This window comes from Monomorium pharaonis, chromosome 2, assembly GCF_013373865.1.
Source record: "Monomorium pharaonis isolate MP-MQ-018 chromosome 2, ASM1337386v2, whole genome shotgun sequence".
NCBI classification, from domain to species: Eukaryota; Metazoa; Arthropoda; class Insecta; order Hymenoptera; family Formicidae; genus Monomorium; species Monomorium pharaonis.
The window spans coordinates 19,684,761-19,703,809 of record NC_050468.1 but is presented as its reverse complement, the minus strand read 5'-3'; the positions used below and the strand labels follow the sequence as shown (position 1 = coordinate 19,703,809).

At 33.1% G+C, this 19,049-nt stretch overlaps 1 protein-coding gene and 1 long non-coding RNA gene across 2 annotated transcripts in view; one reads left to right on the top strand and one right to left on the bottom strand.

The window, feature by feature from the left end:
* LOC105838926 overlaps nt 1-19,049 on the bottom strand; it is a 43,730-nt gene that overhangs the window by 12,159 nt on the left and 12,522 nt on the right. The window contains exons 2-3 of the mRNA XM_012684858.3: nt 2,135-2,338; nt 1,695-1,787 (exon numbers count right to left, since the gene is read on the bottom strand). Coding sequence (XP_012540312.2) covers nt 1,695-1,787; nt 2,135-2,338 — 297 coding nt within the window. The remainder of the gene's footprint in view (nt 1-1,694; nt 1,788-2,134; nt 2,339-19,049) is intronic.
* Nucleotides 11,223-18,997, top strand: LOC118644384. Its single transcript, XR_004962198.1, has 2 exons — nt 11,223-11,606; nt 12,476-18,997. It is a non-coding gene; the product is annotated as an uncharacterized LOC118644384 (long non-coding RNA).

Here is a 19,049-nt window from a genome sequence, read left to right as displayed (position 1 = left end):
AATAAAATATATCGTGGATGTTGTAATCATGTAGCTTTAGACATTATCGCAAACATAATTAAACGGAAGACTTTTAATGTTATGTGACTCTTAATTGTTTAAAAAGTCGACTAGAAGTATTTTTACAATCAGCAATTTAAATCAATATTTTACAAATATTATAAATAAAAATTTATTTAGATATGTATTATATTTTGTTCATTAAAAAAAAAGAAAAAATTGTTTAATGAAGAGAAAATGCAAAATGTAGGACCTTATTGAGTTCCTTTAAAGCATTCGTACAAATGCCTAAAGAAACAAAGAAAATACAAAGTAAGCAGCATGCTTCTTTGTAAATAATCTTTGTATTTCAATGATTCATAAACTTTTAATTATATTATTCTGTATCTCATTTTTTTCACATTTTCCGTTTCGTTATGTAGCTTGTACTTCTCCTTACCAGCTACTGTATTTCTTTTTGATGAAATATTTGTTACTATTCTCTTATTACGACATAATATTTGTTATTACTTTTTGTCTGTTATTTATAGATACCGTTTTATATCTAATGTTGACTGTTTGTTTCAAAAAGAAATGGGACGATATATATACAACAGTTAATCTTTAATTGCAATCGAGCACTGAATGGAGTTTTTGGAATTTACGTTAAATTGCTCTCGTTAAGATCGTTCCTGTCTGTGAGATAGTACGTGAGTTTCGTCGAACTTCGCGAAGTTTCTTGGTACTCGATAATTTATTTAACAATGCTTTCAAGAAAGACACGGGCTTTATATATTTATAAAGTAATATAAAAGGTTGTTGTTTCAAGGGAAAATACAAATTCGACGAACTACTATTGTGTTTTAATATTTAATATGTTTAATTCTGTTCTCAACTTGAAATTTTATTAGCAGATAAATCCCATAGCTTTCGAAAGAAACGCTGAAATTTATTTATTTAAATAAAATATAGCAATGATAAATAAAGAACTAACTAAAAATTTGTTACCTAATAGTAATCTTTTTATGTCTTTAATGAAGATAAATGAAACGTCGAATTAATTGTATAATCTCATTTAATTGTAACATATAATGTACATACGTGTAAAAGTTTATTTTATTGTTACAAATGAAAACAGTGTTGCGGTAAAATTTTACGGTACCCAAGCCAATGTTGTGCAGTGTAAAAATGAAAGAATATACTGGCATAAACCTCGTAGCAGCAAAGAAATCCCGAATTAATGTAAAATTACGTTCGTTTCAGCAGTAACGAGCCATCTTAACCCCTTCTGTGTTATGCCCGAGTTTAGCCGAGTGTTCTTCTTTACCTTCCTCAATTTATTTACCCAAGTTTACTCGAGTGTAACGAGGCTCATTTATTTACCACAGAGGTAGCCCAGACGCTCTTTTCAGAGAGACGCGGAGTTAGAATGGAAATTATTAAAAATAATAGCGCGCTGCTAATTTAACCCAGAGTACAGTCGCAATATATAATACCGTCGCTCGTGAGGAGAAGGACGCTAATCAATCTTTCTAATCAATTTTCTTTTTAATTATATCAAAAATTATTAATTATCCGCTGTAATAAGTTACATTGTCATTTTATCAGATAAGTACAGCGCATCAGAAAAAAAGGGGCGAATTATTTGTACAATGTAGCGCTACATTACTGGAAGGAACAAATAACGAACTACAAAATCAACAAAATAGAAATACCTTCCGTACGCGAGTGGTGAGCATGCTTCGCCTCATCCTCAGCTTCCACGTTCGTTTGTACACTGGCTCTCCGCAACATATTCTCGACGTCGCCTGTAAGTCAGATAATAAATTTAGACCCTAGCCACGATTAACTCTTTAATCTGCTTTACCGCGAAGCCGAAACTTTTATACGTTTAAGACAAACTTTATTTAAAAAGAGCAGGGCGGGCGTGCGGATGCCTACCTAACTATCAAGAATAGTAATTGCACAATAATCATATATCTAAACGTCGCCGATAAAATTACAATATACAATCTATACGCAAAGCATTTTAGAAACGATGTACGGCATTTCTCCATAATTTCCTGGCTTCAAAAAGACTTTTCAATCTGCCGATTGCAAATGGATTGCATTGACAAGATATTGATTAACCAAAGGGATATATCATCGTACTAACGTGATTCGCCGCACACTAGCTCGGCGCAGCACACGTCCTCGGCCGGCGGGCGAACGTGACAGCCGGGCGGCGGTGGATTCGGCAATCGCGGGCACACTCGGAGCCGGCATCTCAACGCGCCTTCGGTGCACCGGCACTGCAGGCAGGGCTCGGACGTATCCACCGCCGTTCCTTCCTGATATCGGCGACCCTCGTATCTGCATCCTGCGATCGCGAGTAAATTTCTCGTTACGCTAACAAAACTTTAATTATAGTGTCGGCCGGGTTATCGAAACTCGCGGTGTAAGTATACGCGGTGTCTCGCACGGCGCAATAACGTGCCTGGAATTTTGGTGAGCTACGCTCCCGAGATTACACGTACCCGTCGTACACGTGCGTGCGTGTGCAGCAAAAATTATAAATTTTTCAAAACAATTTTTTTTTTATACGCCCGCACAACAGGGCTATGTAACAAATATGCATTGTATATATGTACAATACGTATACGTAAGGGGAAGTTGAATTATATGTTTCTCTCGCATTTTTTTGTATTTGACTGTATTTTTGTACGCTGCTTTATTTATGATAAATTTTAAATTTTCCTGCAAATTTTTAATCTCGACGATATATGAACATGGTTTATTCTTTCCATTTAAATTATGCTTTTATTTAAAATATTCTATTTAAAATTTGCTTCACAGATGCATCAGCAAAGTTTAACTCAGAACAATGATAAAGTTTAAACACACGAATTTCGATATTAACATAAGAAAAATGATATATCAAAGTATTAATCTAATTGGAGAAATAATCTTATTAATAACAGTATTAATAAAACGAATATACTATATTCTTTTATAATAACATTTTAATAATTAAGATTTTTTTAAATTGAATAATAGTTTTTGGAAAAATTTTTTGTATCAATTATACATTTATTTATATTTAGTTAAATATTTAAGTAAATAATTTTTTATTGAATTTAATTGCATATAAATGAATTTATATTATTATATTTTGTGCACATCAATGAATTTAATTAATTGATTGAACAAAACTTTTAGCAGTTTAACCGCGCAAAATAATTAATATAAAACTACATTACAATTAATTTTGTTATAGTTAATATAAATATACTCGAGTTGATTTATAGATAATTTTTATTAATTTATAAATTTTTGTATTATATTTAAATGTATTATATGAATCATGTGCATTTTATTTTTTAGGAACATAGAAATTATTTTATATAAAATTTTAAAAACTAACATTAACAGTCTATTGATTTTATATATAATTTTATATATAAATCGGCAAAAAGAGAGAGATACGGCGAATATTTTAACATGTCCAATAAAGTAAAATATAATTAAATATAATTAAATTTTCACCGATTGCTTTCAAATTTTGACACAACGTTGCATTCGTAACGGGGAGTGTTCTTATGGGGTCTGATTTTGAAAATACCATGTGTTTCAAAAATAATAGCCATAATTAATTTTAAACAATATTTTTTAAATGATATTTTTTTGTAATTTTTACACGACGTTGTATTGAATTTAGTTAGAAGTACGTGAATAAATGAATATTAGATTTATTACTAGTCGTTTCATAAATGCAGGCCTTTAATTTAAGAATGTTTCTTTTAGTGTGTATATAACAATTTAGAATCAATGGCAGGATTTAAAATTTTGACACAATGTTGCATTCGAAAACGGGAGTGTTCTTATGGGATTTAATTTTGGATATACGGGTGTTTAAAAAATGATGGCCATAATTTAAGTGTAAAAAATAGTTTTTCATTAATATTATTAAAATTTTGACACATTGAGACGGGGAGAGACGGGAAGAGACCGGGAGAGACCGGGAGAGACGGGAAGAGACCGGGAGAGACGGGGAGAGACGGGACGAGACCGGGAGAGACGGGGAGAGACGGGACGAGACCGGGAGAGACGGATAGAGACCGTGAGAGACGGGAAGAGACGGGGAGAGACCGGGAGAGACGGAAAGAAACGAGGAGAGACGGAGAGAAACGGGAAGAGACCGGGAGAGACAAGTAGAGACGGGAAGGAACGGGGAGAGACCAGGAGAGACAGGGAGAGACCGGGAGAGACGGAAAGAAACGGGGAGAAACCGGGAGAGACCGGGAGAGACGGGGAGAGACCGGGAGAGACGGGAAGAGACCGGAAGAGACGGGGAGAGACGGGAAGAGACCGGGAGAGACGGAAAGAAACGGGGAGTGACCGGGAGAGACGGGGAGAGACCGGGAGAGACAGGGAGAGACGGGGAGAGACGAATAGAGACCGAGAGAGACGGGTAGAGACAAAGAATGTTTCTATTGTTTTTAAATTAAGGTAATAAGAAAAATAAAGATGGCTTTTATTTTATTGAAAAAAAGGAACTTATTTAAAACAGTCTTTTGAATGGATTTTTAAATCCATGGCAGGTTTTAGAAAAAAAAGTTAGAAGTACGTGAATAAATAAATATTAGATTTATTAAAGATAGATAAATGCTTATTCAATAATAAAATAGAAAGAGCAACAGTAAAGCAAGGCTCTTGAAAGTTAAACAACGAAAGCAAAGAAAATTTGAAAAAAACGTAGCATGAGAATAGAAAGCTACAGCAACGCGTGGCAGAGCATAGCTAGTAAGGGAATATAAATCAATATGTAAAAACACAATTAATGACAAACCTTATTTGTTTACAGCTAATATTAATCAATGTAATAATAACGATGCTAATAAGTATCTGTTATTTGCTAACTTCTCTAAATGCTTTAAGGAATTTTTCGAAAAATAACACCTTAGAGTTTGAATCTGGAAACTTTGAAAAAAAATATTATATAAATTCCTATGTGTATATATATATATATATATATATATGGTAATTTATATAATTTTTTTTCAAGGTTCTATATATATATATATATATATATACATATATATACATATATGGTAAAAAAACCTTTATATAAATATTAGATTGTAAATTTTGTAAGAATAAATTTTAGTCAAAATCTTGACTAAAAAGTATTCTTAAAATTCAACATATTTCTAACTTTTGTTATTAAATTAAAAACAATATGTTAGTCTTGTAAAGAAATTAAAAACAAAAAAAACTAGAAATATAAACAAACTACTTATATTTATGATAGTTTGTGACCTCGATGTTTAATTAACTCAAACTATGTTTTAATTCATATTACAACATTTTATCAGTTTATGCACAAAAAAATGAAAAATTTATTATACAATTTAAACGCGCGCTACTCGTGTTATATTAAATTTATTGTTATTGAATTTGTAATAATAAGACATCGGATCAAACTTTTTTGACTTCTTAACATCTCAATGTGGTCAAGTCTTGTTTTATACTGTATTACATAACTTGAGAGGAGATGCACAGCGATCCGCGGTATACTATCTATTAACATAGACAAAGCAGCGCTTGGTTAGTGTGCTGCGAGTGTACAGCAGGGCCCCAATTAATAAAATCCAATTAGTAGTTAATTAACGCCCGCGGAACTTTCGCGCGCGACGCGAACGCAGTCGCCGAAAGTTACATTGGCGACAGCTAAAACAATTACCGGAAGACCATAATCGCATAGCCGAAGACACGCATTTAACTTTTCAGTAAAGAGCATTGTTTCTGTAGAAAACTCCTCAGATGGAGAATTCAGAAATTATTCGAATTTGTATATTTCAATCTTATCGTCGAAGATTTAGAAGTATCCAAATGTATTTTAACTTTTAAAAATCAGACAAGACTTTTCTCAAAGATTAAAGTATTATGTATTTGAAAACACAGAAACTTGAAAGAATGTAAATCTTTTATAATGAAAATTAATGTTTTGTTACATTGATTAATACAAAAAACTGATATGTTATTATTATTCTCAGCTTAGTGATCCTATAATTTCGATTTTTTTCCAAAATGGGCCAATAAAATTCAATTATTTAGATTTTGTTTGTTATTAATTGTTTATATCTTTTTAGACTAAATATTGTTACTTTTAACTTTCTTAAAGTTATCTTAATGTAGCTTTTGCAAAAAAATTACTTGTATTTATTTCAATTTAAAATAGATTGAGGTTATTAGTTCTATAATATCTTGTATGTAATAAAATTATATCAGTTAAAGATTTATTTCCAATTATTATAATTTGAATAATGCAACTGCACTTTCGTCTGTAGTACATGAGATAAATAACAATTTTATCCATGATGATCTGATCCGAAACGAAGCACGTGGAAAATGTTGAAAGGCCCTACTTCAATTCAAAGCGCGTACGCCAAAACGTCGAAAAAAATCGCTACAACACGGACTTAAGCTTCGGAAATATTTGCACGCTCGGGCGTGAGCGACGTCGGCCCTTCCGAAAATGGAATTTTCAATATAAATTCCGCGTGCACCTCACTACGAAGGTGCCTGAGGGTTTTCGGTCAGGATTGACACTGATTTCATCCTGCGATATCGAGTAGCTAGAAAGCGATGTTAAAACGAGCGACATTTAATCTACAGAACTTTCCGGGGTGGAGGATGGGATGGATATGTTTTGTGCAATCGATTAACTTGCGAAACACGCCGCGGAATATGATAGCCATTTATGATAACGATTCACTGGAAATTTAACGGGAACATCGTAGAGAAGCCAAAATTGCAATCATCGACCGTGGCTGTTCTTGAAAGCTTGCAATTACTAGTCGCAATACTCTTTTGCATGTGCATGCACGTTCGTCGTGTCTGGTGGATGTGAATTGCTGGTGAAGTCTATTGTCTCCCTCAAAGAAGAAGATTAAAGCCAAAGAACCATATATGCGCGAGAATATAAATTATTTTGAACTAAAGTTAAATAAAGCTTAAGTAGATTTAAGATGGAACTTTTCTTTAAACATTTTTCAAAAACAAAAAAGGACAGTTCCTAATACAAAAAATAGTACTAATCAGCGAAAATTGGATAATGTCTTTTCAAAACTTAAAATACGTATGGCACTTTAGCCTGACGATCTCAAAAAATAGATTTGCATCTGAGGACACTGAGTATCGAGACGCCAATCCGGCTGCTGCGACTGTTATTATTCCACCATTAAACCATATGCAATGTACAGTGCAGTAAGGACAAGAAACATGCCTAATAACTGACTCCTCTCGCTTACATATTGACGCCTTTACTCTCTCTCTCGTCGCGCTCTCGAGCGGCGTAACGCGACGGATGCGGCGGGTGACGTTAGAGCCGTCATTAGTCCCGAGGAACGTAAGTACAGGACCGCCGAGGGCCGCTGCAGTAGTAAAGGGCACTCCAGGTCTGGCCGGAGGAGTTCACGCCAAGCGAGAAACAAGCCAAGTTAGTTAATGGCGCAAAACCGGAAGTCCTCTGCCGTTGCGAGCGAGGAAGATAGGCGCCTCTCTCTCTCTCTCTCTCTTTCTCTTTCCCTCTCGCCGGAAGGATTTTAATCCCGCTACATTGGACAAGGAGATCCTGCAGCGCGAAGATTTTGTTACGAGCACTTCTCGGCGAACGTGAGCGTCGTTCCGCCAGGACAACGTGCAGGAGCGAGAGAGCCCTGTAAGCCGCCCTTGCGACTGCGGATGTGCGCGAGTTCCTGCAGATTTCATTAGCACACGACGCACACGTATCGTGACGCCCGTTGAAATACACGCTGACATATACGTACATTAGCGCCTTTAGCTATTATTATCCTATTTCCTGTTAATGGAAAGTGTCGTTAGACCTAGAATTACTCGAAGAGATCAGAAATAATTGATATACAAAAAGAAATAATACGTCCTTTAAATCGCATCGTTCGTGCATTCTTGGACGAAACAACGTCTTTCAGATGCCTTTTATTTAAACACAGACGTCTATGTCTTATGCTCCGACTTCCGACATTATGCTGTCTCGGCTGGCTTCAAGTCAATTGATAAGATTATTTTAAAATTGTTCAAATGCTAAATTTTTCTAAATCAATTAATTTTTCTTACGGTTTGTAAAGCGTTTTTAAAATTTTAATATCGAAAACAATAAATCGTTTTTTTTTATATTAAAACCCACTGACTTTTCGTGACTTCTCGCAGGTAACATAAAGACATACGTAATATTTATAATCGTTCGCGTTCCCGAAGTGAAAGGCAGACTCGCCCCGCTGTGAGAGGAAATCGTGAGAGTCACCGGCGTCACTATCATGGCGTCTCATCGCCGAGTCGGCACTCACTGCCAAGTGCAACGGTGCACGTGCGATGCTACGCCGCCGGCCGATCGTATGAATGGAGCGAACTCTGGCCTCAACTCTCTCCCCCGTTCTCCCGCGCCATCCCGTCCGCATACCTCTTCACCCGGCTTCGTGTCTCGATGGAATAGCACAGGCCGCCCGTAACGTAACCATTACACGCACGCACGTACGCACTCGGTCCACGGTCTCTCGTCGGCGAACGAGCCGACGAGAGACCGTGGGCGAGAGAATTGACGACGACGTCGCGCAGGCTGCTGGTAGTCGCGCCGGTAATCTTTGTTTCTGGCTGAAAGGCCAAAGTCTAGCCGGCAATAAATTTTCATGATCCTAGTACACGTATGTATTTCGTCAATTTTGAGTGATCCACGCAAAGATAGCTTTTTTTTTCTTAGAATTCAAATAAATTACGGTTGTGTAATGCTTGCTTCAATTTTACTGGATAGAAAAAAGGAATATTTTTACTTTTATTTGAGAATATCTTCGTAATGAGATCACATAACGTTAGACCGGCATAATTTACTTACATTAGGAATTTTAACAAAAAAAAAATGAATAGAAAAATATTAGAAGTATATTAATACACTTGCTAATATTATAAAACAAATATAATCTTGTTTAGATATAATTTAATTTTGTTTAAAAAATTTGATAATTTTTAAATTCAAGAAATTATTACATTTCTATTGCAATATTATAATTATATAATTATTTCAAGAATTTAATATACTCTTGTATGATTGTTGATTATAAATTGACGTTATTGATTTGAAATTTTTTTCCTGTATTTTCCATTTATGTATGAGAATATATTTTTTTATGAAACTACATAAAATTTATTATGTAAGCAAATTATGTGTTATTTTGGCAAAACAATAAAATTTTATAAAAGTTTTATGCTAAAATGTTACTGAATTTTACTAAAAATATAATAAAATTTTTCAAAATCCCCGTTGTCCCATGACTATTGAGGACAATTATATTCAACATAAATTCTAAAAAAAAATGTTTCCCGAGTATTTTTTAATCTATTTTATTTTTCAACCTTCCCCCACTTTAGTAGGAATTTATAAAATCTACATAAAAAGTAAACTTTTCAGAAGTCAATTATATTCTGCGACCAGCTAATACAGAGATAAGGTGCGTGTATGGTTCTCCGTATTGTTATACTGAGGAACAAGAATTAAGCAATATTTAAAAGAAACTACTTTTCATTGCACTAAAAAAAAGATATCATTTTGAAAAGATAAAGATTTAAGAGTCATGTGTACTTGACAATGCGATCGACGATACCTATCGAAAATAATGCCGGAAGACTTAGCGGCCGTTTCTAACCAATTGCTCGTTTCTGAGAATCGTAGCGGATGTACTCGATGTGCTTGCGCAGCAGCTTCTGTTTGCTTTGTGCCGGCCGGACATTTATTTATTTGCCGAACGTTTCTGGAAAATGCCACGAAGAGGACCACTGCAGGCCGCGGGTAAGTAAGTAATTGTGATTGGAACATAAGCCAATAGATCTCCAATATTTTTTTATTTCCCTCGAATTAATTGTTAAAATAACTCTTCGGTGTATAAGCTGTGCAATAAAAATATAGAAGAGGTCTACATTTTAGCTGGGCTATCTCGAGCGAGAGTTTGACGCAAAGTAAAGAGAGCGAGTGATCGATGTCTGACCACATTGTGTCATTATCTACTCATCGTGTACTACTAGCTTTTACGCTCGAGTGTGTCAACATTTTGTAGTATAATTAAAGTAATGCTAATTGAAATGTTGATCACAAATTTTCCGTTATATTATTGAAACAATAAAATTAATACATAAAATTATGAGTAATTATTAAAATGCAAAATTAAATACATGAAAGAATAAAATCTTCAAAGCTCGACGTTTCTCTCGTTTTTTTACGATCAAATTAATTTTGACAACTGTCCTTGATATATCGCGACAGTTTAAATAATGTTTATTCTGATAAGTTAACTATATCATTGGAAAATCGATTGTTTGGATGTGTTCTTGATAAAGTGAACGTCGGATGGACGGCTAAATACCACTGATCTCGTACGTAAAGTCTACGAATCTCTCGTGTATCGCAAACAGATCGGATCACTACGCTTGCAATCCCGTTCTTTCGAAATGTCGCGCGAGCGAAATTGGCCGATTGGCTTCTGAATCGCGTCGATCTCCACCAGGTCTGAGCCTGGGACATACTGATAAATCGGATTCTCCCTGCTACTGATAAATCAGCTCGTGCACGACGATAAATTCGCGGTGGATCGACGTATTGCGAGTAAATATCGTGTGATCGCGTCCAATTAATAACTGTGCACTCGGGATTCTTTGAAGTGGATACGTGTTTTAATATATGGAATATAAAAAAAAAATTTATTATTTTTAATACGTTAGAATGTATGTAAAAATGTTTATGGTTTATGTTAATAATAAAACACGTTAATAATAAAACACTTCTATGTAACATAAAATAATAATAATTTTCTAATAATATGTATCAATTCTATTGACATATTAAATGTACTATATGTTTGCTTCAATTCATTACAGACATATAAATTTAAAGTGGTAATTTTTACTTGAAAATTTAAATTTAAATTTAATAATATTTATTTTAAATATACAGAAATGTAGATAAATTATCAAACATACGCAAAAAGCAATTTTATAAAATATTTTCGCAATAATCGCAATATTACAGTGCTTGGAAAATATATTTAAATATATTACGTTTATATATATATATATTTATATATATATATATATACACACATAAATTTTTAAATTTTATTTAAATCTTAAATGTTAAATTTTAAATAGACAGAACACATTATTGCCGAATTCGACCGCAATTGCTAAACAAGGTCTCACTCTCGTATAATAATTCCATTCTAAAGAATACAATGACTCATTTGAGAAAGAAATAATTTTTACGAATACCAAAGCAAACTTCTCCCATAAGCGATTATCCCGTTGAGTCACGAACTCAAATAGCAACTCAAGAAGAAATATACCAACAGCAATTCCCTCCTTCTTTTTTTCATTTGATGGTACGACCTCCCTGATAAAAGACCTTGGCCTTATAGGAAGTCGAGAGGTTGTCCGACAGGACGAAAAGGCAAAAGGCGGTGGATCAACCAGGAAGAAAAAGATCGGCACAGGACCAGGAAGAGAAAAGAGATGAGCCTTGGCCGATCCACGACTTTTGACTTTGCTTGAACCCACCTGGCAACCGGATATGGAGATTCTCACCGGTGAGAGGGCTTTCGAGTAGTTAAGTAAAAGGGCAACCTATAATTAACGAATTCGCGATATGTACATGCGAGTGAACGAACATACCACCTCTGCGATGAAACTGTATTGCCTGTTACCACAATTTAATTCGCAACTTTTCTTCCATCTCTTATTATCTCTTTCTCTCTCTCTCTTTCTCTCTTTCTTTCTTTTTTTTATTCTCTCAAGGAGTGTCTGTACGAAATATAACAATTTTCGACACCTCAAATTAAATATGTTAATATTAAATATGTATGAACAAAAAATTTTTTTATGTAACAATCATGAAATGTTTAGATAATACTAGTAAAATAATATTTGAAATATTTATTTTTAAAAAGATATTATTTTTACAAATATTACTTTGACAATAACTTATAATTTATCTGGATCGTAATAAAAGTAATTTTTGTTAAAAAACATTTCTTTGTAAAATTATATTAAAAATATTACAGAACATTCAGGTTTTATTGATTTTATTAATTTGAAGTCCTCATTTGTAAAGCTTAAATATACCTATTGCGAACAATTCACAAGGCACATGAATTGGTTTTTAAAACGTTCACATTGTGTTAACTACATCTGAATTTATCTGTTATTGAATAACGAAAACATTTATTGTCAATAAAATTAAAATTTCGAAATATATATCATTTCTATCTGCGCACTGAATTATATAAAAATTCATCATGTTTTACATGATTTTTTTTTAGAAAGTTTTAAATGTATTTCTAATTAAAATTAGAAGCTTAATTTATGTATCACCAGAATAATTCCTATTATTCTCAATCAGTCTTAAAAACAAAGAAAGTAAACATCCGTTCAAACGATAGACTAAAATTTGCTACAGAATACATCCGTCTCTGGAGCGAAATATGGAAATAAGCACGCGGCAGTGACAAATTGTTTGTCGCCAGAGCGACAAGATGAGGCAACCTTAATCAAAACAGATGCGCATGCAAGACGAATTTCAAAGATAACGCAACCAGGATGTATCGCTTCGGGCTATAAACAGGACATGTGCTACTAGAAAAGACAACAAAAGAGTATTCAGTGAGCTTTATTAATTTGTTGCTTACATCTGTAAACGTGTTCATTGTTTATTGCATAAATATGATAAAATATGATAAAAAGTCATTTTTTAATTTATATTGTTTTTTGTGTACTAAACTATTATACGTAATCATAAAAGACAAAATCAATTAAATTTTTATTCTTTTTTGTAACTTTTATTTTACTTCTTTGTAAGTATTCAAAGAGTAATTTTTTATAATCATTTAATTATAGTAACCAATTTAATCTTAAGAGCAATTAAGTATTCTAAGTAGTGATAACTAGGGGTTGAATTTATAGTAAATGAGAATTCAAGTATAATATTATGTTTCGTAAAAATGTGAATTAATAAAAAATTATGAAATCTATATCACGTTATTTTGATAATAATTTATTTTATCATAGTTCATTGAAGCTATTTTGCTGTGATCTATGATGAGACACTGCCTCAATGTTTCATTGCTTCATTGACCGACGAAACGGAAGAGATCGCTGACAGATCATTAGATCTGGATCGAGGACTTTTGTTCTACATCTGTCGGGCGAAACCGAGACATAGCGTTTGTTTGAAGAATTGGCAACTTGTATCCCTATTGGTGCTGAGCTCGAGTTATATTTAAATTTATATTTGTTAAAAGTTGATGTTCATATTACACAATATAGAAATTGTATATTGTTGCTATTTTATATCCCTGTTTAAATCCTTAAATTACACAGTAGAGCAAAAATTAAATTATTCATTTAAATCAAAGAGCTTCCGTTGCTGAAATGTTACTTTTTACAAATTCTTTGTAACTTTTGAAGAGAAGGGGTTCATAAACGTTATTACTATAATAGATTCATGTTAACATCATCATTATTAAATGGAATATTAATGTAATGCTGTAATATTGTAATATTACTATTCTGGCGCGTGCGCTTTCATGAAGAGAACTGTATTTCAAGATCGAAAGTTTATTCGGTGCGCAGTTTGATAAACATGTTGCTTAAAAATGTATATAAAATCACACAAGAAATATTAAGCACTAAGATTCAGTTATGATCAAGAGGGTCATCTTTAATTAGTCGTGTTTTCACATTTAAATTAATTAATATTTATTAAAATAATTTTTAGTAATGTTTCATTCTTTCTCTATTAACAACTATCTCTTGGATTAACAATGATCTCTCTATTAACAACTCTTGGACAAAATGTTGCGTATAGATTTAGATCTTGACGCATGATCCAAACCATCCTAATGGAAAGCAGCTATTTACAGTCGTACGATTACAATACACGCAGCACGCTGTGTGTCGTGGAATATTTTATAACGTTGATATTGTCACGTTAAACACGAACGCTCACGTTTCAAGCTGTTCTAAGCGGTTATTATGCCGCTTGTTTGATTAATCGCTATTCAATTGAGTGTTAACGATTATAATTAATATAAATTATTTAAAGTGTAATTTGAAATAAAGAAAATATTCTTATCGCTTTTTCGACGTAAAGGAGTTATAAATTAAATAAGTTTTTAATAAACTTCTTTTAAATTAAAATATTTTTTAAATACCAATGTGATTTGAGTTCTGTAAATGTCATTTAGATTCGACAGTTGAACCTATTTTTAAAGAAAAGGGTTTAGATTAGTTTTATATGTAAATTTACCGAACAAAGTGGCAGAATAATATAAATTAATATGTCAAGGAACTAGATTTGAGATTTTCGGAAAAAGGTCATGTAGAATATCTGTGCAGATTAGGTACATTAACACACACACATATACACATACATACACACAACATGGACCGCAAGATCTGCGATTTTACGTATTTTACAATTTTTAAGATTAAATATTAATAATAAATTGTTGGCATCACATATATTGTTTGTAGGCATTAGAAAGTTTGTAATTTAGATTTTTATAATCCAGTTTTGGGTTTATATGCTCAATAATTACTAAAAGAAAAGTTTATACTTCCGGTGAAAATTTGAACAATTCCCATATGAATTGTACTAAACTTTCTAAACTTTGAGAGACATTTTCTGGCATATATGTACGGTAAGCTTATTTCATATTTCACGAGAATGTATATTGACTGTAATAATAATTCCTGTAAGTAGAAACTAAATCTGCAAGATTTGTTATGTGCATAAACCATCTTAAGATAAGCAAAAATAAGCGTCTAAAATAAACTCTAAAATTGTTACGGCAAACAATAGCGTTTAAGGTTTTTTTGGTTAACATAAATCATCACTAAAATACTTACAAATTAATAATATGTAATAAAAAATTTTTACTTTTAAACGTTTTATATTAATTTATATAAATATATTATGCAAGGTACGACTTATATAAAACATGATATTATATAAATATTAGATTAAGTTACTAACTTAATAGGTAAATCTTATATAATATAATACATTACTTTTATTTTATTTTATATATACTTTTTTGCTATTTTATAATTTATCTTGATATATAAGTGAGCTAGTTTATGTCGCTTTCCGATTTTATGTTTAAACACATTATAAATATTACTCTTTTATTTAAAAAGAATTTGTTTTTAATTAATTAATTAATTTTATACATACGAGAAGAATAATTTTGTATTTTAAAGTATATCTTTAAATATTAAAAAATTCAGGTTGTGTATGTGTGCTGTGTGAAAATATAGATCTAAAAATAATTTTATTGAATATAACTAAACTAATTATGGAAAAGTGTTCAAATACGCGATGAGAAATGCTGCAAGAAGTTTTGACATTTTAGCTACAGTTTGAGCATCCGACATAATTATTTTGTCTACAAACAATCTACAAACAAAAAGTATTTGTAAATCTATACATTTAATTAAATTTGTATACATTTTAGCAAAAATTTTTTTCTCTATAGAAAACTATGAATATATCAATAATGAGTTTCTTGCTTCTTTAATTATCCAAATAGATGTTAATATTAATAAAGTGCAACGTTTAATTTCTGAGATGTTCTGAGGGTGGAAACACTTTAAGAAACTGATGTCGATATTGGCGACTTACCTCCATATTATTATTTATAATAATATATAATTCAACAATAAGTAATAAATTGTTATTGATACAACTGATACACTTTTTATTATAAATCAAATTGTATAATCCATAATAAATTAATCTGTTTTTAATCAAATCTAATTCCACGCATTACTCATTCACGCTTGTTTTTACTATCGCTCGAATAAACGATTAATCAATTTTTTTTTTCACATTTCTAGTATTGGAAGCCAAGTATCCCGAAATCATCGAACTTTCGATACGCGCAGTTTGACGAATGATTGTATATCCGCACCTACGCCACTGCCGGTATACACGTAGCTGCAGGTCTCGTAGCCCGCGCGTCTCACGAATCACTTTCGAAGGTATATACGAGCGAGCGGCGATGAATGGACCGGAACAGGTTTTGAATCTTATGCAATGATAAATGAGTGACCCCTACGGCATCGGCTTCACCTGCACACCTGGATGAGGGAGACTCGAACGCGGATGGGCCCACGTGGTCGTTTGTGTGCGTGACGCTGCATCACTGAATGAATCACGCCAACGAACGAAACGCACCATCCCGACTGTGTGTTCGCGATAATTATAAATCCGTAATTAATAATCGGCGCGTCAACCGTAAACCGGCTCGTGTCGGTGCTCTCGCAGGATTTCACCTTATGCTGTTTCATCCGCGGTGTTCCTGTTTCGTCATAGAGTTAATTATTTTCACATTATTTTCACATACGGCAATCATTTCGAGCGCGTGTTTAATGATCAATATTTGACGAAGAGATCTTTTACTAATTGTACAAAATAATTTTGACCTTTCTTTAGTTTTACCAAAAATTAGATTAATTATAAGCGAATGTCAAAGTAAAGGAGATTATATTGCGTAAATATAATTAACATTTGCGAAAGTAAATCTTAAAAAAAAAAACATGTATACATTATTAGCAAATATTTCAATTACTATTACTCATTAATGTTTTAAATAAGTTTTTCGCGCTTATTCGCAATTATATTAAGTTAAGGAACATATACATGTTTGATTATAATTGGCTGATCCAACGATCTACAATCGTACAGCGATCACGTAATTCGTTAAAATGAGGTCACTTCGTTCTCGATACCGAATTTCACAAAATTTTTCCGTCGTTGCTAACTGTCAATACGCTCTTCAGACGATATATTTTTATTTTCATTCTCGTCGCTGGTTCTTTTTCCCCCGTACTATCGCGCACATGACGGGTTTCGCATTTCACGAAAACACGTGCGTCTGTCGCATGGCATTTACAAAAAAGTATATATGGGACGAGAGAAAGAGAGGGGAAAAAAAAAGGAAATAGTACTTCAAAAGAACGATTGGGACAGACGTGCAAGAGAAAGAGCGAAAACTCGTCTGCGAGGCCGTTAATTTTTCATATTGCCGTGTAACGGAGCAGCTAATAGCGGCTTTCGTTCCTTTCGCTCCCCGACTTTCTTCTTTTCCGTTTCAACGACCGATCGCTTAAGTTGAAAGGTGAATTATTCATGCGACGAATTATTAGACGCTTTATATCGGCGCGTGACATTGGATCTGAATACAATTTGCAACAGAATAGTACAATCATATCAGTGGCAAAATTTCACATTGTGCCATTCGAGAGGGGTGATTTCGGGTAGACGAGATGCCCGGGTGGTTTCATGCAGTCTTAGTGTTCATGCCCTTCATACCTTCGTGGATTATTGCAGCAACGCTAACCACGAATGTTCCGTTGCTGATATTCCGGTTGAAATGTTCCCATCAAAACATCATTGTAATCTTATCTTCAGTCATATATTCACGTACCATAAATGCGGTATTAATTAGTAAATGTCTCATTATAATTATATTCTCCATAAAAAGACAATTTATGTTGCGTATCAGCCGAAATTTTATACCGCAATCTTAAAACGGTGTTAAAATTTCAAAAGAGAATGGTATTTTTTAAAAATTCTAAACTTTTAAATATAATTAAAAAATTTTTAATTTAAAAATCAATATGATGTGGCAGTTAATACAATGTTTTTCTGAGAGTTTCAAGAAGTGCACTAAGAGAAAAAAGTAGTTGCATAATTAAATTATAATTTCTAGTAATTTTTAATAATACATTTAAAATTGTTTTTAACGTTACTACGTAAATAATAAGCCAATATTTTAAAAAGAATTGTATTTATTATAATTGTGAGACTGCATTTATCATATAAAAATATTTATTTTACTTTTTAAAAAAGAATTAAAATTTTAAAAACCTAATTTGTGATATTGTGGTATCTGTCGTGTATCGATATGCGCAAAAATAATTCTAGACCAACACTGGTAGTTACCACGATCGATAGTAAAAACTGGATTGATGGATTAACGGAGCATACGTGTTGCGGCATCACTGCAGGTTACGGACGAAGCAGCCATAATTTTCAGGCCGGTAAATGGGACTCGCGAGGCCAAACTTCCTTCCGTTTCGTACGCCGGGCGGCGTCGTAACGAACGATCGGCGATCGAGAGCTGTTCCGGGGTTAAACTTTCTTTCTCTCCTCGCTAACTCCATCCCGCACGGTCGGTCGCCCCTGTCCTTTTTTCGCCCGCCTTAATTACATGTTAATGTCAGGATTATCAGCGTAGCCAAGCGACACGAAGTGGGAAAGTTCGTGCGGCAGGTTAAGCGTTTCTGAAGTAGTTAAACATTTTTCTAATCGACCTTAATAGAGTTCTTGCCAATCCTTTTAACTACCGCGACCCTCCCTGGAATCCGCTATATTCGCATAAGGAGCGTCTCATAATTGCCTCTTTATTTCCTCATCAGCCGACCGCATGACCGAACTCACTATCCGCAAAAAGTCGCTTCTCAACATTTATTACAAACGCTAAGCGCCACTTATGTCTTTGCATGCGTGGCTAAGAAGAATTGCATTATTTTAATCCTTAACTTTCCTAACGGTAGATATATTTTCCTGCCCACGCGTACTTTTTCTGCCGCGAAACAAATTCCCTTTCATGTTAGTAACATGGTGGTTCATCGTATATACGTATACTATATCGCGATATGTATATTATAGTTTAAACGAGATGTCACGAGCAAAAAGCCCAGGAAACCTTGGAAGTAAATTACATCCTCGTTGAAGTAAATTAAAAACTAAAGTAAAAAAATGCAAAGTATGGGAAGCTATGGACCAGGTTAAACATATTTTCTAAAGCTTACATTTGCAATACATGCGAAATAGATTATAATAACATCTTGTAATAAGATATTCTATTGCAAAAATAACACAATAAAATACAAATTATCCAAAATAATGGCAAAAAAAGACATAATGTCTTGTAATAAAAATATTTAATTATTTAAAAAACAAA